Below are 22,660 nucleotides of genomic sequence, written 5' to 3'. Positions count from 1 at the left end.
TGGTGTAGAATCCCCATCTCACCTTTTCACTGGCTTTATTTCCAAATGGGATGAGTCATAGATTTACACCACTTAAGCCTGACTTATCCATGCCAACCAGGTTGTCTAAATGAGCCAGTCCCATTTGCCATAATTTGACCCATATACCTCTAACCCTTTCCTGTCCAGATGTCTTTTAGATGTCATAATTATACCTGTCTCTACCAAGTATTTTTGTTAGATTATTCCATATACTCACTACTGTCTATGTGGAAAAAGATGCCTTTCAGGTCCGTTTTAATTTTTTTCCATCGTATTTAAGTTTATGCCCTCAAGTTTTGGATATTCCTACTCTGAAGAAAAGACTATGACCCTATCTATGCCACTCAAACCTCAATAATGTCATCCCTCAGTCTCCTAACACAAGGGAAAGAAGTCTCAGTCTACCCATTCTCTCCTTAAAACCCATGGAAAAGTAATGGTCAAAATGACACTTAATTTCCCCCACCCCTTCCCTATCTAGCTAAACAATCCCTGAAGTAAACCTTGGAATGAGCTATAGTCCAGGTGAATCAGAATCAGGTTATCAAGATTTTCAGATTTAGATAAACAAGAGAGATCCAGGTAACCAAATAATTTGGTACTGTTGAAAGCAAAAATTATTTTAAGATACTGTTGGCCCTTAGGGTGAAAATATTCAAACTAACATTTAGTTTATTGTCCTTTCATTCCATCCATAAACTCAACAGAATTGCCCAGATTGAAGAGCTGTACTGTCGCCAAAAGACTTGGCAAAGGAAAATATGCTAAAGTTGTGTACAAGAAATTTTTCAAAAAGATGAATCCACCTGCTTCTCCAAGTAACAGTCTTGGCAGCACAGTTACTTCATGTGCAAGCCGGGATCCAAGGCTAGTGAAGAGGGACAGTTGTGTGGAGAGTGGAAAGAAACATTTATTACCGGAAACGATTTCATTGTCTGTAAAACAACTGGAGGACATTAACACCTTAATGAGGACCGTTTGCTTTTTGAATACTTATTCCTCCCTGCTTCTGCAGCAGGGATCTCAGAGCACCATGGACAGTGCTGCAATCATTTCTGAAGCTGATGTTTGTCCTGAATTTAAGCCAGAGGAAAACGACGATGCCTTTTCCTCATTGACAGAGTTAAACATGAAAAAAGACTCAGACACACAAAAAAGTACATTTCCTGCCAGGTTAAATGCCACTGAATTTTCTGGGCAGCCCTACTTTGAAGATTTAAACTTATATGAAAGTGAGGTGAAGAAAAGGTTGAGGAAGTATTCTGCCTTCCTGATGTTACCTGATAAGGAGAGACTTTTAAGGATCAATTCACTGGAGATGCTCAGTCAGGGGGATAAATGGACCTTCTACTGCAGATTAAAATTATATGAGAAGTATTATGAAAGATATAGAAATGAACTTGGACTTTGTGCATGCAGCAATGCTGTTCCATCCAAACCCAATGATAGCCATTCTCTGTGTGACTCTGACAGTTCCTCAGCACAAGATGCAAAGTCATGCTCATGCGTAATGTCACATTGGGGCATTTCATGCGGATCCAGCACTGACTTGGTCACTGCCTGCAGACTCTCAGGGTCTAAGGGGCTTGGACAATATGCAACCACATTGCCTGAAGTCAAAATGAAGGAAGAGCAGTCAGTGGGAGATCCTCAGACCATTACGACAGCAGTGAACCATGTCTTATATGATGGGAATGGGCTTGGCTGTGGCCTATCATACAATACAGAAGCTGTAATCACAGAACAGTCTGGTGCTGAAAATATTCTTGGAGTGAGCCACGTGGCTGATGTGTTACAGAAATCTGTTGATAGTGGAAAGAGACGTGTGATTCAAGATGTGTCAGCCATTGCCAAATGTCAGCTGCAGGCATCATCTCCTTCTGTCGCTTGCAATGATGGGGGAGATGAACAATTCAGCTTCTTCAGTGACATTCACCATCCAGATGATGGGAGCATAACAAACGTAGAGATTTCAGATAGTCATGAAACATCTGACATATCCAAAGTAAAGATAAACATTGGGATAAGTGATAAATGCAAAATGATAGGACAAATACAGAGCTCTTTGGAAAATGGAGGAATTGGCAACATTGAAGAAAGGTCAGTTCCTGATGCTCATCTCAAAGAAGTGCAGACGTTGGCTACTTCAGCTAAGTACATTGAAAAAGCTTATGAAAAATCACCAAACATAGACTCTTTGCTCATTTTCCTAGGAGCACGGATTGACTGGGAGAAGTTGTTTGAAACATCCAAAGAAAATGAATTGCAAATAAACATAGGCTCAGGCACAGCCACAAAACTGGACAATGATGAACAGCATGTTCCACTACCATCTGTAACTGAAGCTAGTCAATTGGTTCCTCATTGTTCAGTGGCTGCAGGTGGTGAAGATAATAAAATCCAGTCGAATTCAGTGTCCATCAGTGAAAGCAGTCAAATAGCAATTTCCAATCTGCAAATGACCTTAAGTAGTGGTCTTAATGCAAAGTCTGATCCACACCCTGAACTAACAGGGTTGACTGATCAAATCGCTAATCATCCAAACATTTCTGAAGCATCTCACAGACTGATGAGAACCATTAGTGAAGGACAAAGTGAGAGCTGCCTGAAAACAGCTGAGAAAGCCTGCAATATGGTTTTCCATGGATTATTTAGTAAGCCCCTATCAATGCTTGTAAATGTAGGATTTAGAGAGACTTCGCAGACAGAAATCAAAGAGTTAAGTACAGAAGGTGAAGCATGTGATCTTATATCTAAAAATGGTTTGCAATATTCTTCAAGCAAAACAACATTAAGCTGCCCTGATCCACAGATCACCAAAAATTGTAGGCAAACAAATTTCTTCTGTACTTCGCCTAGGGAAATTCAGCCTTCTATGAGTGGACATGAAGGCAGTCCAAATTGTGATTGCAACATGGCAACTAAGTGTGTTGAAAACCTGGCAGATATCCAGTCTGAAATGGCAGAGGTAAAGAGTTCAAGTGAATCCCATGATACCAAGGGAATTCACGGAGGTAATCATGCTAAGTCAAAGAGGGATAACCGAAGATCAGCTGACAGCCTTTCTGAAGAATCAGTGTTGAGGAAAAAGAGTAGGAAAATGTCTGTGTCAAAGCTACATGGGAAAGATGTGGAGAAGTTGATCCACCTTTCTAAGAAACAACATAACTTGAAAAAGAATTCCAAAGTTACTTCAAACTGTGGTATTGCATTAAACTTGAAGCACGTGAGTAAGGAACTTTGTATGAGCAGAAAGAGCACTTACAAAGATAACAGAGTGTCTGTTCAACAAGAGTTTGCTTCCCCAACAGACAGAGAGCACAAACGTATTAAGAAAGACAATCAGGGTCAGTTTTCTGATAAAACCAAAGGTATATTATATTGTGATAAAAATGTTAAAACATTAAGAGAAAATAATCACCTAGAAAGCAAAGCTCTGCCTCTGCTCCAACCTAAATGGGCTACCACGTCTATGTCACAGATGCACATATCTCCTGCAGATCATAATAAAAGGGATTTCAGAGGGGCAGGCAGTTCCACTGATAACCTCTCTTCTCTGTATAACGCTCGTGTTCATGCTTTCAACAGTTGTCAAAAAAAGATTGCCGATGCAGTATCTGTTCTGTCAAGTGAAGCCTCCTTTAGCAAAAGCAGCCGATTGTCAAAGTTGCTTAGCCGTGCCGTGAGGGACTTAAATAAAGCCTTTAAGAAGGTCGATAAGTCTTCAGAAATCATAAGAAGAATTGGTATGAATTTGAACCAAAATTTACTGCCAAAATCCTATCAAACTAACTGCAATAATTTTTGGGAATGTTGTGATATGTATTTCCGGCGACATCGTAAAGAACACCGGAAGCGGTTTGTTTGGAAAATTGAGTCAAGGGATAATGAGGTCACCAGCGAAGAGCAACCGAAGAGTTTAGTATCTGAACTGAAGCGATTGTGCAAAAGGAGGCTATGTGCAAAAGGCAGGAAAAGTGAGTGGGCCACAGCAAGCAATGTAAAGCCTGCTTCAATAGCAAGCTTAACAGTAAATCCATGGGTGTTCTCAAAACACATGCAAAATATACACTACCCCTGGACTATTGTTACACTAAAGAATCATATACCAATCACACAGCAAAGATTAAGTCATAAAGTGCTTCACGAGTCCCAGAAAATGCATCTCCCCAGTGATTTATGTGTGCAGACTGCACAGACTGGAGCTGGATCCACTTCAGCAGACCCTCAAGATGGTTGCTGCCTGATGAGTGCTGAAGAAATGGGAGTCTCAGAGGGTCCCAAGCCATTGGAATCCTCAACTACCTCTACACTTGAGAAATCCCAAATTAAAATAGATGTTGACCCCAAAGAGGGTCAAATGTGCATTTGGGGGAACACAGAATTGGTAACAGTATTGGAATTCCCCTTTGGTTCCCCAGTGGTAGAAATTTGTTTTGACTCTCAAATGGGAAAATGTTTAAACAAACCTCAAGAATTGGAAGTATCTTCTGAATCTCAATCATTGAAGCACTTGGATTCAAAGCATCCAATAAAATCTTCCTCTGAACTGACAGGGACACGGAGCAAGTTACAGCCCCAGAGTGAATATGAATCACAGACACCATCAGGCAAAGACCAGGGAGCCTACTGTAAATCCAGTGGTTCAGAACTGAATTCTCCCAGTAACTGTCAAAATTTGGACTGTCCCCTTCCCATTAAATCCTCTGCCGAGTTTGATGCATCACGACACCTACTCCATCCCCTCTCAGTGGAATACCAAACTAGATCATTAGAGAAACCCTTCCTTGTTGATGCTATGCCACAGTGTTTCAAAGCTAAATTCCCTATAACACCTATTTCCACAGGATCAAAATTGCCGTATCTCACAGACTCACAGCAGACCAAAGAGAACTCGCATATTCTGGCATCTGACGTGGAACCAGAAACAGCCAAACCTTGTGTGAAATTAAACATAACTGAACTGCAAGCAGGAACTCCACACAGTAACTCCCAATTTGAATTCAATGTAACAAGCCAAGTTGCAGAATCTTGGATTGATCCTATAATCACGGGAAATGGGCCAGAGATGGGATGTCCCACTGTGGTTCAGGTTGGCAAATCTCCTGCGGTTTACCAAGCAGAGCAGTGCACCAATGATCTCCAAATGGTGGGAACCCAAACTCAACCTGGGACGGCAATACTGCAGGAGGGGCCGAGCATGGTGAAATTCCAAAATGATTCCTTTGTCAGAGTTAGAAATGAGGATTTAACAGAAATGAAGGAGAAGGAAGGGGAAACTGCATCTGAGAATGGGTGTGGAGTGGTAAAGATCAGAATGCCTGGCATCAGTCACAAGGCAGGCAGGGCAGAAGAACAAAGTCAGGGCCATAAAATCAGACACTCACCAAGTACAAAGGAAGCCCAACAAGCTGGTGTTCTTGTAGCCAAGATATCTGAGATTCTGTATCAAGCTGACAACACATCACTGCTGGAAAGCTTAGAAAAGTTGAAAGTCAAGTGTGAAAGAATGCTGCCTGCATTCATCTTGGCGTTTGAACAGTCACAGGATGTGTCCTTTGCAGAGACCATTATTTGCAGAAATTGGTTGCTGCGAAATGGCCTGCACAGCACTGCGAGCGTAGTGCGCTTAAAAGCCAGTGCCCTGGAGCCATATGTGGAGCTGCAGATGATGATGGAAACAGTGTGGTTCTTGAGAAACAAGATCAGCTTCTTGCGAGGTGGCCTGACATTGCGAAGCCTGCTATGGTATGATGAGACTTTGTATGGTGAATTGCTGACCAAGAAGATAGGTTATCAGCAGCAGTCTAGCCTGTACCCTTCTTTCCAAGAGAGAATAGCAAGTGGCTGTTTGCAGGCAGTAAGTAACTACCAGATGCAGATATTGAAATCCTGCCTGACAGAAACAATGCGGCAAGACGCTTATTATGTATACCTGAAGCACAGACGGGAATTGGATGAATGCTCGTCAGTAAAACAGAACCTCTCTGACTACTCCTGCTTCTGCCTCTCTGTCCCAATCATGTGCAGTATTAACTATGGGGTCAGTCTGGAAGACTTGTCAGCACTGCACAAAAATGTGAGGGCATTGATAAGCAGGCTTGCCAACCTGCCCAAAGGTCAGCATGATATGGGCAAGTTGCTGCATTTATGGCTCATTATTGACTTTGTAAATGGGAAAACCCGGTACATCCATGAGAACTCAGTGCCTAATGAAGAGCTCGGATGGGTTGGACTAGAGCATCTTCAGTTCAATGTAGCCAAGACATTGGTTTGGCAGATGAGGGGAGAACGCAAGTTACAGGGTGGCGATTGGGACTGGAGTCAGACAGGCAATACAACAAAGCGAGTCTCAGAGTTAAACAGAGAGGCATTGGACTTGTACAATAGCTATAACAACATAGAAAGGATACCCCTGAATGGCAAAGAGCAAATGGACATCACCCAAGTGGCTGACAAACCACCCAGGACAGTGGGTAAAATATCTTTCCACTCAGTAGAGGATATCCTCCCAGAGCATGGACTAAACAATTGCCTCCAGAGTTGCTTCCAGCTTCCTTTGGAGCAGTTTGATTCTGTCGGAAGAATCCTGGAGCATTCCCGGGGGACTCAGCAGGCAGAATTGGACCAGCTCCTTGTCAAGTGCGAACGTCATGTGGAGTCTTTGAAGAAACTTTTCCAAGTGCTCCAGGAAGTTGACTCTGAAAGTGCCCTGGTGACAGAAGCCAATGTTTTTGACCCATTTGCTGCCCAGGACACCAGCCCTATTCTCCTGAACTCTAAAGCCACTGAAATCTACATCGAGCTACTCATGATGTTCGAAACAGCTCAGTACCTGAAGAATCTGATAGCTCATCGTGCAAGCAGGCCGACGTACAGAGGAATGCTGTGGTTTGACTCATCCTTGCTTCCTGAACTTCTTCATATTCAACAGTACAACTCGAATCTCTCAAGCTGCTGCAAAGAGTATCTGCAGGATTTGAGAGATGAACTGGAGCGAGCAATCTGCCGCCTAGCACAAGAGGTGGATTTAATCACAGAGTACAGGGAAAGCAGCAACCATGCCTATGCAGTTCAAATTATGTCAAGGGAGCTGTCTGAAGTGATTGCAATTAGGGACTACATTCATCAACATAACCTTGGTGTTAGTGAGTATGTGAACATGGTGCCTCATACAGCATCCATTAACTATGGCAACACTGAATCAGAGTTGGACCACAACTATAGGCAGTTGATGGCCCTTCTGGAGAAGCTGGTCAGGGCACCTGTGAAAGATTTTGGGAAGATGGCACACATCATGGTAGTCCTGAAGAGCATCACAGACATGAGGCAGGTGGCTGCAGAATGCACATCGTCCACCCTTCACATTCTCACCTACCAGATGCAGTTGAACAGTAAGAAGAGGAGGCTCTTAGAGGATGTCGAGATGGTCCTGAATTCACATAAATTGAGGAATGCTCTGGACCACCCAGACACAGTGCAGAGGGGCACACCTGTAACTGTCACTCCAGGGTACAAGCATCTTAGTGGAGCCTTCGCTGGCAAGAGAAAAAGGCAGCGTTCTAAATCTCCATTGGTTCCAAATCGAGGAGAGCTTGGGGTAGACAGTGCTCCTAAAGAAGTATGGTAAGAACAGTGTCACAGAAATAGGCTACCCAATCCACCCGGCTTATGTTACTGTTTAACCTCTGCAGTACAATCGATGATCCTCAACACATGATATGCTCTGATCACAAATGATCTCCCACTCCCTGACCATCCTGCTATATTTGGCCCAGATTTAGCACAGAGGTTAAGCAGAGTGGGATGGGAATATGGGAGGGGCAATGTGGCAAAAGACAGTGAATGGGCAACCTCATGGAACAGGTAAGTATGGCATATTTCAACAGGAATCGCAAGTAACAGTGCTGAAAGTGAGGTAGCTGGTTTACAAACAGATGCAACGTGTAGTGAGGAGAGGTGGTTGACAGGAGAAGATTGCAGTCAACAGGACGAGTTGCAACGTAAAAGGTGTAAAGAATAGAAGAGGGTGAATATAGGACTGTGTGTGTGTTATATTTGAATATGCAGTATACGGAATAAGGTAGATGAACTTGTAGCACAGTTGCAGATTGGCAGGTATGATGTTGTAGGCATCACTGAATCATGACTGAAAGAAGATCATAGCTGTGAACTTAATGTCAAAGGATACATATTGTATCAAAAAGACAGGGAGGAAGGCGGGGGTGGCATTGCTCTGTTGGTAAAAAATGAAATCAGTTCATGCGAAGGAGGTGACAGAGTCAGAAAGTGTTGAATCATTGTGAATAGAGCTAAGGTACTGCAAGGGTTAAAAGACCCTGATGTGAGTTGTATACAGACAGTAATAAAGTAATAAACAGTAATAAAGATGGGAGACAGAAAATGCATACCAAAAGGGCATTATTAAAGTAGTCATGAGGAACTTCAACATGCAGGTAGATTGGGGAAATCAGGTTAGTGCTGGATCCAGGAGGGGAAATTTCTGGAGTGCCTACGAGATGGCCCTTAAGAGCAGCTTGTGGCTGAGCCCACTAGGGGATCAGCTATTCTGGATTGGGTGTTGTGCAATTGACTAGAAGTGATTAGAGAGCTTAAGGTAAAAGAACCCTAAGGGGCAACTGATTGTAATATGATCAAATCCACCCTGAAATGTGAGAGTGAAGCTAATGTCAGATATATAAGTATTACAGAGGAGTAAAGGGAATTACAGAGGCATGAGAGAGGAGTTGGCCAGAACTGATTGGATAAGAACACAGGCAGGGATGATGGTAGAGCAGCAATGGCTGGAATTTCTGGAAGCAATTCAGAAGGCACAGGATATATACATCCCAAAGAGGAAGAAGTATTCTAAAGGAATAACAAGAGAAGTCAAAGCCACCATAAAAGCCAAAGAGAATGCATATAATAGAGCATATAATATAATGGGAAGTTAGAGGATAGAAAGCTTTTAAAAAACAACAGAAGACAACAAAAAAAGTCATTAGGAAGGTAAAGATGGAATACGAAAATAAGCTAGCCAATAATATCAAAGTGGATACCAAAAGTTTTTTCAGATACATAAAGTGTAAAAGAGAGGTAAGCGTGGATATCAGACTGCTAGAAAAAGATACTGGAGAGATAGTAATGGGGGAGAATGAAATGGCAGAAGAACTGAATAAGTGATTTACCATAAATCTTCACTGTGGAAGATGCTAGCAGTATTCTGGAAGTTCCAGGTGTCAGGGCAATGCAGTGTGTGAAGTTACCATAACTAGAGAGAAGGCTCTGGGAAACTGAAAGGTCTGAAGTTAGATAAGTCACCTGGACCATATGGTGTACACCCCAGAGTTCTGAAAAAAGTCGCTGAAGAGATCGTGGAGTCATTAGTAATGATCTTTCAAGAATCACTGAATCTTTTGAGTTCCTGAAGACTGAAAAATTGCAAATGTCACTCCACTCCTCAAGAAGGAAGAGAAGAAGAAGAAAAGAAACTATAGGCCAGTTCATCTGACCTCAGTGGTTGGGAAGATGCTGGGGACAATTGTTAAGGATGAGGTCTCAGGGTACATGGAGGCACATAATAAAGTAGGCTGGAGTTAACATGGTTTCCTCAAGTGAAAATCTTGCCTAACAAATCTATTGTAATTCTTTGAAGAATGAACAAGCAGGATAGACAAAGGAAAATCGGTTGATGTGTACATGGATTTTCAGAAGGCCTTTGATGAAGTGCCACATATGAGGCTGCTTAACAAGCTACGAGCTCATGGTATTATAGGAAAGGTACTAGCATGGATAAAACAGTGGGCTGATTGACAGGAGACAAAGAGTGGCAATAAAGGGAGCTATTTCTGGTTGGCTGCATGTGACTGGTGGTGTTCCACAGGGGTCTGTGCTGGGACCGATTCTTTTTACGTTATATTCAATGATTTGGATGCTGGAATTGTTGGGAGTTTTGTTGCAAACTTTGCAGATGGTATGAAGATAGGTGGAAGGGCAAGTAGTTTTGAGGAAGTAGGGAGGCCACAGAAGGACTTGGACAAATTAGGGGAATGGGCAAATAAATTGCAGATGGAATACAGTGTCAGAGGGTGTTTGGTCATGTACTTCGGTAGAAGAAATGAAAGGGTAGACTATTTTCTAAATGGAGAGAAAATACAAAAAACTGAGGCACAAAGGGACTTGGGAGTTCCTTGTACAGATTCCCTAAAGGTTAATTTGCAGGTTGAGTCTGTGGTGAGGAAGGCAAATGCAATGTTAGCATTAATTTCAAGAGGATTAGAGTATAAAATCAAGAATGTAATGTTGAGATTTTATAAACCACTGGTGAGGCCTCACTTGGAGTTTTGTGAGCAGTTTTGGGCCCTAAATCTTAGAAAGGATGTGCTGAAACTGGAGAGGGTTCAAAGAAGGTTCACGAAAATGATTCCAGGATCGAATTGCTTGTCATGCGAAGAGCATTTGATGGCTCTGGGCCTGTATTCTCAAGAATTGAGAAGACTGAGGGGTGACCTCATTGAAACCTTATCAGATAGTGAAAGGCCTTGATAGACTGGATGTGGAGAGGATGTTTCCTATGATGAGAGAGTCTAAGACCAGAGGTGACAGTCTCAGAACAGGGTGACATCCTTTTAGAACGGAGATGAGGAGGAATTTCTTTAGCCAGAGAATGGTGAATCTGTGGACTTCTTTGCCACAGGTAGCTCTGGAGGCCATGTCTTCATGTATATTTAAAGCAGAGGTTGACAGATTCTTGATTGGTTAGGACATGAAGGGATACGGGAAGAAGGCAGGAGATTAGAACTGAGAGGAAAATTGGATCAGCCATGATGAAATGGCACAGTAGACTTGACAGGCCAAATAGCCTTACTCTACTCCTATATCTTATGGTCTTATAGATGCCTTCTGAACATTTTACTCTGGCTTGTACCACCAACATTAGGCACAACATGGAATTGTGTGCTGTGATATCCCTGTTGGCAATGAAGTGTCAAAGATATGTTGTTTCGAATGATAAAGCTGCTTAGAGCACGACGGCTAGGCAGGAAATACCCAAGCAGTTCAGCAGCAAGCTCGTAACCTCAGTGCTGTGAGCCATTTAATGGTCAGATGGTCATGTTTGGAAACGTAAGCTTACGTCAATATTCTTCCACTTCTGCACTACACCTTCTGTCATTCATCCTTGACAGTTCTCCTCCATTCCTCACCACCACATGGTGACCAATGTACCGCTGGAAAATCTCCCTAAATGTGCTCTGCTCTTGCTTTGTCCATTCACCATTGTCAATTAACAAAGTCCTCAATGTACTTCATACCTGCTGAAAGTAAAGTGTGCGTTATATTGCTGATGAGCACAGTTTTTTTAATGAGATTTGATTTGCCTTTAGTATATCAATGCCAGGGATCATTCATCAATCTGAAATAAAACAGAAAATTCTTTAAAGTACTTTGCAGACCAGTTAGCATCTGCAGAGAGAAAAACAATATCATCATTGCAAAGCACACTTCAGAGAAGTATTTATCTGTGGACAGTGAAGAAAGTGATTTCTGGTAAAGTTCACTGAAGTGAAATATTAACCCTCTTTCTCTCTTTACAAATGCTTCCCGATCTGTGATTGTTTCCAACATTTTCAATTTTTACTTCAGATTTCCTACATCTGCTCTTACACCAGATATTCAAAATTTTAATTTTTTTTCTGGACAAGACCAAATTAATGTTTTATATGAAAGCCCACACTTCCCCAACATATTCTTAAATTCAGAATTAGAAGATAATAATTCTGCCTTCTTTAAGACTGTATGTCTTAGACAACTCAAAAGGACAGAAATGGCAAATTTTTTGAGTGTCTATTTATTAATCTAGGGAAAAACTAATTACATCCACAATTACTATTGCTAATTATCCAGCCACCAACATTCGACTGGCTCTTGGTTCTCAGAACTGTCTCTCCAGACCATCATTGAGCAGAGTGTAGAATCTCCATTATTTATATTCTTATAAAATTGTACATACCCCACAGATCATAAACATGAAAAATTCTGCAAATGCTGGAAATTCAGAGCAAAATGTACAAAACGGATCAGTCAGCATCTACAGAAGTAAATAAACAGTTGACATTTTGGGCAGAGACCCTTCTTCAGGACTGGAAAGGAAGAGGGAAGATGCCAGAAAAAAAGGTGGGGGTTGGGAAGGTGGGTAGGAAAAGTAAAGGGCTGGAAAGAAAGGAAGGTGATAGGAGAGGAGAGTGGACCATAGGGAAAAGGGAAGGAGCAGAGGACCCAGGGGGAGCAATAGGCAGGTGAGAAGAGGTGACAGGCCAGAGTGGGAAATAGAAGAAGGGGGGAGGGGAGGAAATTTTAACTACAAAGAGATATCAATATTCATGCCATCAGTTTGGAGGCTACCCAGGCAGAATATAAGGTGTTGCTTCTCCACCCTGGGAGAACTAATTGTGGCACAAAAAGGCCATGGACCGATGTGTCAGAACGGGAATAGGAATCGGAATTAAAATGTTTGGCTACCGCTTTTGGCAGATGGAGTGAAGGTGCTTGATGAAGTGGTCCACCAATTTACGATGGGCCTCATTGTAAAACACTGTTTTAGGAACACCGGTCACAATGGCCAACCCTAGCAAATTCGCAGATGAAGTGTTGCTTCACCTGGAAGGACTGTTGGGGCCCTGAGTGAAGGTGAGGGAGGAGGTGAATGGGCAAATGGGCACTTTGGCCACTTGCAGGGATGAATGCTGGGAGGGAGATTAGTGGGGAGGGATGGAAGGACAAGGGAGTGTTCCCTGTAGAAGGGGGAGGGGTAAAGATATGTTTGATGACGGGATCCCTTTGGAGCTGGTGGAAGTTGATACTCCACAGATTATTTTGGTAAACTATTAAATTGGCTTCATTGGTTCAAAGGTTTATTTTGTTATCCAAGTATACAACTCTGAAATTCTTCTTCAGATGGCCACGAAACCAGGAAAGAAAAGAAAAGCAGCATGATCATCACCCCCAATTCCTTCCTCTCCACAGAAAAAAAAACAACAACAATGGAACAGGCACACCAACCCCCAAAATGCCCTTCTTCCGCACACAAAAAAAACAGGAAAGATTATGTGAAAAACACAAAATACAGAAAAAAACCATAAAAATGAAAAAGTCCACATCTAAAACACAGAAAATTTAGGCAAAATTCTCCTTCTCCATAGCAATCTCACTAGTGACAAAAAGGTAGTGTCCCCTTTCTAGCAGCAGAGCGATCCTCCAGCTGCCCCCTGCCTCCCACAATCCTCTTGGAGACTGCAGAGTGCTGAAACACTCAAATGATCTCCAAGCTGCAAATCACAGGCTCCACAGTTCCAGAATCACATTCAAGATGAAAACAAATGTAAAAGACATTAAAGACATTACTATGCTTTCATGATCTATCCAGAAGATGTCGACCGAAGGAACATTGTACGCAGGCGCCATCTTGACCGGAAGTCAATGTGGTTAATCCAGTTCCACAAACTGGATAATAAGCAGTTAAAAAATATCCGCATCTCATGCATTTTGATTTGCCCTAACAAGGTTTAGTGATAGATTTCTCAAAGGGTATTTGGGTTGCTCAATACCATCATTATGTTTTTGCATAGGATCCTTCCAGTGTAATCCAAGTGAGATAGCTTAAAAAAACTTTTCTTTGGTCTTTGTACTTTTAAATACTCTGAGATAGTGGAGTTAAAGCATTGATGAAGTAGCAACACACATTTAATCACATGCAGACTTTTAATGAAGACCAAATAAATTGTTGGTTGCTGGTCAGAATGGTGAATTGACGAATTCAGGATAAACACCTATAGATACTGTATTTCTTTTGAGTTGTCTAGTAATCTACTTTTAAAGGAGACAAGAAAGTAATTTTCTAACTCTTGAGTTTAGGAATGCTTTGGCAATGAGGACCTATGAAACAAATATTAGTTTGATATAGGTCCAGAAAAAGTAATTTTAAAGTTTTGATATATCTGTTGTTTGAACAGTCTGGACAAATCCATCATTCATTCCTGCCATATTACTGAATCTCAGTACATGTTAATTCTTAACAGGTTCTTGGAGGACCATCACATCTTACAGTAATATTTCAGGAAATCGTTCATGCAGATAATTCTAATAAAATTGATTCAGCTATAATCGCATACCATCAGGAAGGAAAAGTGTGAGTACTCACAGAAAATTCACAGACACCTTTTGTGACACCAGGGATACATGGCACATGTGGCAGGGTATACAAACTGTAACAGATTACAAGCTCACCCTGCATGTCAACGACAGTAACGCCTCCCTTCCTGATAGACTGCCTTCTATGCATGATTTAATACAATGCATAATGTGGCATCGAGGAAAGCCCCCTCTCCCCCCGAGGAACAGGCACTTTGTCTGGCCACAGCCGAGGTGAGGAGTATCCTAGCCAGGGTAAGCCCACACAAAGCTGCAGGGCTGGGCAACATACATACCTGGTCAGGTGCTGAGGGACTGTGTGTCCCAGCTAAAAGAGGTCTTAACAGAAATTTTTATTATCTCTTTGAAATACTCCATTCTACAGGCATCAAGGTAGCCACTATTATTCCAATGCCCAAGAGAGTGACAGTGACTAGCCTCAACGATTACCACCCAGTGGCACTGACTTCAACAATCATGAGTTGCTTTGAGTGGCTGATAATGGATTGTGTAAAATCTCACCTTCCAGCTACACTGAACTCTTTCCAGTTTGCCTACTGCTCAAACCGGTTGACTAATGATGCCTTAGACTCGGCCCTCCACTCCATCCTGTCCCACCTGGAAAATGATGCCTCATATGCCAGAATATTGTTCATCAATCTCACCTCAGCATTTAACATGATTATCACTCAGTGGCTGGTGGGTAAACTGTTCTCATTGGCCCTCAACACCCCTCTCTGTAACTGGATTTGAACTTCTTAATGGAAAAATCCAGTCAGTTCGAGTTGGCAGCAATATCTCAAGCTCCATCATGCTGAGCACTGGTGCCCCCCAGGGCTGTGTGCTCAGTCCACTGCTGTTCATGACTGCAGTGCCAGATCACGCTCAAACTGCATCATCAAGTTCGCTGATGACACAACAGTGGTTGGCCTCACCAACAACAATGATGAGTCAGCATACAGAGAGCAGGTAGAGAGGTTTATCAAATGGTGTGAGAACAATAACCTGTGTCTCAATGTAGACAAGACAAAAGAGATGATTGTGGTCTTCTGAAAGGTGCAGGTCCACCATGCTCCATTGCACATCAATGGCTTTGACATGGAGAAAATGAAAAGCACAAAGTTCCTTGGTGTTCACATAACAATCAATCTAACCTGGACCCACGGCACCTCCTCATTAGTTAAGAAACACAACAGTGTCTACATTTTCTGAAGAGATTGAGTCCTGCAAATCTCCCCACCCTCTCTCTAACAACTTTCTACAGCAGCGCCATTGAGAGGGTCCAGACAGGCTGCATCATTGTGTGCTACAGAAGCTGCAAAGATCGTAAAGAGGAAAGTGAAAACTGCCAAGAGGCTCACCAGGATCTCCCTCCCCCCTATTTATGACATGTACTGAGGGCATTGTTGCAAAAGGCTCAAACCATTGCTGAGGACCCATTACCACCCATCCCTCAATCTCTTTGACCCACTACCGTCAAAAAGGAGGTACAGGAGCATCAGGACTTGGAATGCTGGACTGCATAACAGTTTCTTCCCTCAAGCTGTGAGATTAATGAATACCCTGCCACCACCGAAGTCTTGTCACTAGGACAACGAGCTGTTTGCTGTTTACTGTTTATCTATGCTGCATACTGCATGCATTTAGAATTATATTTGATTAACCTTTTTATAGTAATACCATGTGTGATGTACCTTTTGTGGGTGCACTGTGGTCCGGAGGAATGTTGTTTGGTTTGTATATACATTTAGTCAGATGACAGTGCACTTGAACCTGAACTTGACTTGATTAGTGTGGCTATGATATTTTCTACTTTAGTAGCAAATAAGGCAGAGTATCTACACAGCTTATCTCTGTGAGAGGGCTAAAATTGACTGAACTTTTTAAAGAAAGGATAAATAGCAAAGCAAGTAGATGAAGTGGAGGGAGGGACAGGTCACCTTTGTGGGCAGTAAAGCTGAATAATCTGCTCCTACTCTTATGTCAAACAAAGGAAAGAGAATGCAGTTCCACTTACATTGTGACTGTTGTTTTTCTCTTTGCTGATGTTACCGGGTCTGCCGAGTCTTCTTTCTGAGGCCTTCCATCGGTCGAGGTCGACCAGCGATATGCGTCCTATCTGTCTACGTGATACGCAAGCCAGGACACTGCAATATGAAACACAAGCTGATGCCCATGCAGCAGGATAACCCTCTCCACACAGCTGACGAATCCAAAGGAACGGCAGAGACTGATACAGTTTGGTACCATCAGCACCGCAGGAATGGCCAAACAGTGTTGTACTCAACGTAAGACAGCCTTAGGGACTCCAGCTCTGGATTTTCCTTGGGGTTCACTTCTGAAACTTTCCCTATGTGCAGGTATAGCCACAAGACAGCAGAGGTTTGAGATCAGAGTTTTCCTTCTATATGAGCTGCCAACCATGGCTGATGAGCGGCTGGTTTTAAGGCACAAGTAACTCACCTTTGCTGCTTCTCCTGTTAGTAAGAATGTTTCCACTGGGCTTGGTAGCTAAGTCACAGGTGAAGGCTAGGAATTGGACTTGCTTTCAGAGGCTATTTGAGGCACACACCACTGGGAGCATTTCATAGGTAGTGGGAGATTATCCCCACTACCCCTGCCCCCCACCCCCCAGCTATGACAACCTTGAGGAACTGGTCTGCCAAGTACCTTCAGAGTTTTCTGTTTTTATTGCAGGTTAATAAGTGATATCTGGCACAGATAGATTTGGTAATTGATTTATTATGGTAAGATGGACTGAGGTCCACACAGATCATTTCTTCACCTCAGTACATTGCGGTAGTACAAGGGAAAGTCAAAGTAACAATGAGAAATATAGTGCTACAGCTGCAAAGAAAGTGGAGGACAGGCAGACAATAAGCTTGCGTTAATGTGGATAAAACAGCAGGATGGAAGTTCTCCCTGAGCCTGGTGTTATGCACTGGCACTGGCAGATGTGAAACATAAATCTACGCATTAATCTAACATTTTATTAAAAGAAACAATATTTAACAATTGATTATTTCACATAATAGTTAACAAGTCTGGATTTTACTTGTATACTTTACTGTATTTGAATTTAAATTAATGATGGTTTTTAAATGTTTCAGTTGAAAACTCATTACGAACTTAAAATGAAATTTTTTGAACTTTTATTGGGTCTGCTGAAGATCCATCAAGTGGTGCTGAGCAAAATATCCACCCCCCCAGCACTTGTATATCTCTGCCCCCCCCTTGACACTTGTATATCTCTGCCCCCTCCCCTTGACACTTGTATATCTGTCCCCCCGGCACTTGTATATCTCTGCCCCCCCTTGACACTTGTATATCTCTGCCCCCTCCCCTTGACACTTGTATATCTGTCCCCCCGGCACTTGTATATCTCTGCCCCCCCCAACACTCGTATATCTGTCCCCCCGGCACTCGTATATCTGCCCCCCCCTTGACACTCGTATATCTGTCCCCCCTGGCACTTGTATATCTCTGCCCCCCCCCGGCACTCGTATATCTGTCCCCCCTGGCACTTGTATATCTCTGCCCCCCCCCGGCACTCGTATATCTGTCCCCCCTGGCACTTGTATATCTCTGCCCCCCCCTTTAACACTTGTATATCTCTGCCCCCCCCTTGACACTTGTATATCTGTCCCCCCTGACACTTGTATATCTCTGCCCCCCCTTTAACACTTGTATATCTCTGCCCCCCCCTTGACACTTGTATATCTGTCCCCCCTGACACTTGTATATCTCTGCCCCCCCTTTAACACTTGTATATCTCTGCCCCCCCCCTTGACACTTGTATATCTGTCCCCCCTGACACTTGTATATCTCTGCCCCCCCCTTGACACTTGTATATCTCTGCCCCCCCCAACACTTGTATATCTGTCCCCCCGGCACTCGTATATCTGTCCCCCCAACACTTGTATATCTGTCCCCCCTGACACTTGTATATCTCTGCCCCCCCTTTAACACTTGTATATCTGTCCCCCCTGACACTTGTATATCTCTGCCCCCCCCTTGACACTTGTATATCTGTCCCCCCTGACACTTGTATATCTCTGCCCCCCCTTTAACACTTGTATATCTCTGCCCCCCCCTTGACACTTGTATATCTGTCCCCCCTGACACTTGTATATCTCTGCCCCCCCTTTAACACTTGTATATCTCTGCCCCCCCCCTTGACACTTGTATATCTGTCCCCCCTGACACTTGTATATCTCTGCCCCCCCTTTAACACTTGTATATCTCTGCCCCCCCTTGACACTTGTATATCTGTCCCCCCTGACACTTGTATATCTCTGCCCCCCCTTTAACACTTGTATATCTCTGCCCCCCCCTGACACTTGTATATCTCTGCCCCCCCTTTAACACTTGTATATCTCTGCCCCCCCCTTGTCACTTGTATATCTGTCCCCCCTGACACTTGTATATCTCTGCCCCCCCTTTAACACTTGTATATCTCTGCCCCCCCCTTGACACTTGTATATCTCTGCCCCTCCCTTGACACTCGTATATCTGTCCCCCCTGGCACTTGTATATGTCTATCCCCCTCTTGACACCTGTATATCTGTCCCCCCTGACACTTGTATATCTCTGCCCCCCCTTTAACACTTGTATATCTCTGCCCCCCCCTTGACACTTGTATATCTGTCCCCCCTGACACTTGTATATCTCTGCCCCCCCTTTAACACTTGTATATCTCTGCCCCCCCTTGACACTTGTATATCTGTCCCCCCTGACACTTGTATATCTCTGCCCCCCCTTTAACACTTGTATATCTCTGCCCCCCCTTGACACTTGTATATCTCTGCCCCCCCTTTAACACTTGTATATCTCTGCCCCCCCCTTGACACTTGTATATCTGTCCCCCCTGACACTTGTATATCTCTGCCCCCCCTTTAACACTTGTATATCTCTGCCCCCCCCTTGACACTTGTATATCTGTCCCCCTTGACACTTGTATATCTCTGCCCCCCCTTTAACACTTGTATATCTGTCCCCCCTGACACTTGTATATCTCTGCCCCCCCTTTAACACTTGTATATCTCTGCCCCCCCCCTTGACACTTGTATATCTGTCCCCCCTGACACTTGTATATCTCTGCCCCCCCCTTGACACTTGTATATCTCTGCCCCCCCCCAACACTTGTATATCTGTCCCCCCGGCACTCGTATATCTGCCCCCCCCCTTGACACTCGTATATCTGTCCCCCCTGGCACTTGTATATCTCTGCCCCCCCCCCGGCACTCGTATATCTGTCCCCCCTGGCACTTGTATATCTCTGCCCCCCCTTTGACACTTGTATATCTCTGCCCCCTGGCACTTGTATATCTCTGCCCCCCCCAACACTTGTATATCTCTGCCCCCCCCTTTAACACTTGTATATCTCTGCCCCCCCTTTGACACTTGTATATCTCTGCCCCCTGGCACTTGTATATCTCTGCCCCCCCCAACACTTGTATATCTCTGCCCCCCCCTTGACACTTGTATATCTGTCCCCCCTGACACTTGTATATCTCTGCCCCCCCCCAACACTTGTATATCTGTCCCCCCGGCACTCGTATATCTGCCCCCCCCCCTTGACACTCGTATATCTGTCCCCCCTGGCACTTGTATATCTCTGCCCCCCCCGGCACTTGTATATCTGTCCCCCCTGACACTTGTATATCTCTGCCCCCTGGCACTTGTATATCTCTGCCCCCCCCCAACACTTGTATATCTCTGCCCCCCCTTGACGCTTGTATATCTGTCCTCCCGGCACTCGTATATCAGTCCCCCCTGGCACTTGTATATCTGTCCCCCCTGGCACTTGTATATCTCTGCCCCCCCCCCTTGACACTTGTATATCTGTCCCCCCTGGCACTCGTATATCTGTCCCCCCTGGCACTTGTATATCTCTGCCCCCCCCCTTGACACTTGTATATCTCTGCCCCCCCCGACACTTGGATATTCCCTGCCCCCCTCTCTGCTACTGTTGTTTACATTAGGAACAAGAGTCATTCTGTTTATCTACTAATGTGGTTTGATTGAACCAAAATGGTCATTTATAATATCTGATAAATTATTTTAGATATTTTGAAACATACATTTTCTAAAAGAAAGTTATCACAGGTAAGATAAAGATTTATCTATATTTAACCTGCTCAGGTAATAGCTGGCTCCCAGTTTAGATAAGCAAGGCTTATGTTAATGTTTTCCCAGTTGTGTTCCTTGCAAGGAAGTCTGAAATACATTGGGATGATCTTCAGCATCAGTGCCTGAATGCTAATGATTCCTTTGATTCACTTAAATTATTTTTATTATTTATTTAGAGATAAATAAATAAATTTATTTATTTATTTATTTTATAATAAATAAAAGGGCAGTGTGCCCTTCTTGCCACACTGCCCACCAACTCACCAATTTGACTGTAGCCTAATCACAGGACAATTTATAATGGCCAATTCACCTACTAGCTGGTACATCTTTGGACTGTGGGAGGAAACCCAGATGCGCACATGGGAAGGCACATACAAACTTGCTTACTGAGGATACCGGAATTGAACTCTGAACTCCAATGCCCCGAGCTGTAACGTGGCGCCCCATGCAGTTCAGGAAATTAATTAATGGAATTTATTAATGGGAGAATTAAAGTTCAGAAAACCTGGAGCAACATAAAATGTATTTCTGCACTAATTTTCTGTACTTGCTGCTCAGAATAATAGTTCATGAAGGAAGTTCTTTGTTTTCAAAGAGATACTTTCTTCACAACCAGATCTATAGAGAATGAATTTGAGACTTACAGGAGCGAATGGTAACAAGCAATTCAGTAGGATCCTCCGCAGGTTGTCTACTGCACAATCCCGAACTTGACTCATTCTGTTCAATGACAGAAAGCTAGGCATGTGGTCTATCATGTAGAGATATTATGTCCTTCCCTTGATACCATAACATGTACATTTTTTCAGTCCTCTGGTTCCTGTGACTGCTCCATTGCTTGTAGGTTCTGATGTGCAAGCTGCAGAAGTCGTTGTAATATAAAGTAACATTTCATTGAGTTTGTTTGTGGGCCATTTCATTTTAAGAGGACAAATAGTGAAACCAGCTCTTCTGTGAATGAAGCCTAATTTTCAGCAACTATACTTTAAAGGGACTGTGAGTCTCCTAATGACTAATGTAGGAGAGGAGAGACGGCTACATCTGTTTATCCCTTAAACTACCGTAAGTAGGTGGAATAATGTGAATAATTTGCTTTCATGTCTAAGTGTAAAGTGAGGCTCTATACCACAGGAAAGACTGTAAAGCAGTGAGAGGACTTTGCAAAGTTCACCAGGATGCTGATTGGTGTGGAAATACAAATGGGAAGCAAGAAAAAAAAGTTGGGGAATTTTAAAAGTTAGAACAGGAATGGTTTGATATTGTTAAAAATTAGAAAATGCAAGAAAGGGTAGGTAGAAGCAAACTGTATCTAGTGTTTTCTCTGCCTGGACCATGAAGATGAAGAGTAAAGTAAAAGATTTAGGTTAGAAAGTGTGTGTGTGAAATGCTTTGCGTCAGCAGTTGAAGCTGGGATCATGGCAAGATTTATGGATAAAGGATCAAGAAAGGTTATGACACTACATCACATATAATTTTTGGGAAGTTATTTCCACCAGAAGTTTGGGTGATGATTAGAAATCAGAGTTGTAAGACAATTACAAAGATCTGTTGACTGAGATTTTCTGAGTCCTGTCAGGAATGTTGATCTTGCTAGCTACATTCTGTGCTGTAAGACTATATGAATAAGTCACAAGTAGGGAAGGCTCAAAGACAAACAATACTTTCACTCACCCCTATGAAATCATTGACTATCCTGTAAAACCACTCTTGAGGAAAATATATTCTGCACTTTATCATGAAGTCCTATGAGCAAAAGTTTAATAAATTAAGCTGCAATGAACATTATTATCGATACTTATCATTCTGAAATGATGTTTTTTTTCTTTTCCTCAAATTGAAGAATGAATTTCTATTATTTTTGCAGATTGTAAACAATACGAAGAGTCCAAAGTGTGGAAAATCCTCCTACATATTCCTGTCTTCTGTGTGCATTTTCTGACCTCTGATTAAAGTGGAATGACATGTGTTGATACAAAATTAAATAGAAATTTCCAATTTTTAAATAAATGGAGAAATAGAAAATAGTATAAAGAATTCATACCAATGAATTTATATTTGACAGGACTTGTTTGTAACTTATTGTCAGTAGCCTGGTACTTACAAGTTATTTGAAGTCAGGGTACAATTAATAGAGAAAGTACCTTGTAAATTCATTCATATTTAAAAACAAATGGGAAGATTTAAGGTATTTGGAACAGGCAGAAAATAAATGGTAGCAGGACAAAATAAATGATCGAGTGACTTATGACAAGCAGGCTTTAAAAATAAGTTCAAATAAAAGCCCAGCAAATGCAGGCTTTAAATTTTCCATTGGTCT

General features: G+C 42.8%; 1 protein-coding gene across 1 annotated transcript; it reads left to right on the top strand.

Annotated features, from left to right (window-relative positions):
- Nucleotides 1-1,503: 1,503 nt before the first annotated feature.
- On the top strand, nucleotides 1,504-22,660 carry LOC140726312 (uncharacterized). The gene is made up of 2 exons (XM_073042516.1): nucleotides 1,504-7,647; nucleotides 22,208-22,660. Coding segments are annotated over exons 1-2 (6,117 nt in total). The 5' UTR covers nucleotides 1,504-1,531; the 3' UTR covers nucleotides 22,209-22,660.

The sequence above is a fragment of the Hemitrygon akajei genome, chromosome 4 (assembly GCF_048418815.1).
Source record: "Hemitrygon akajei chromosome 4, sHemAka1.3, whole genome shotgun sequence".
NCBI classification, from domain to species: domain Eukaryota; kingdom Metazoa; phylum Chordata; class Chondrichthyes; order Myliobatiformes; family Dasyatidae; genus Hemitrygon; species Hemitrygon akajei.
The sequence above is the reverse complement of the archived record's forward strand: the minus strand, read 5'-3'. Positions and strand labels throughout refer to the sequence as shown.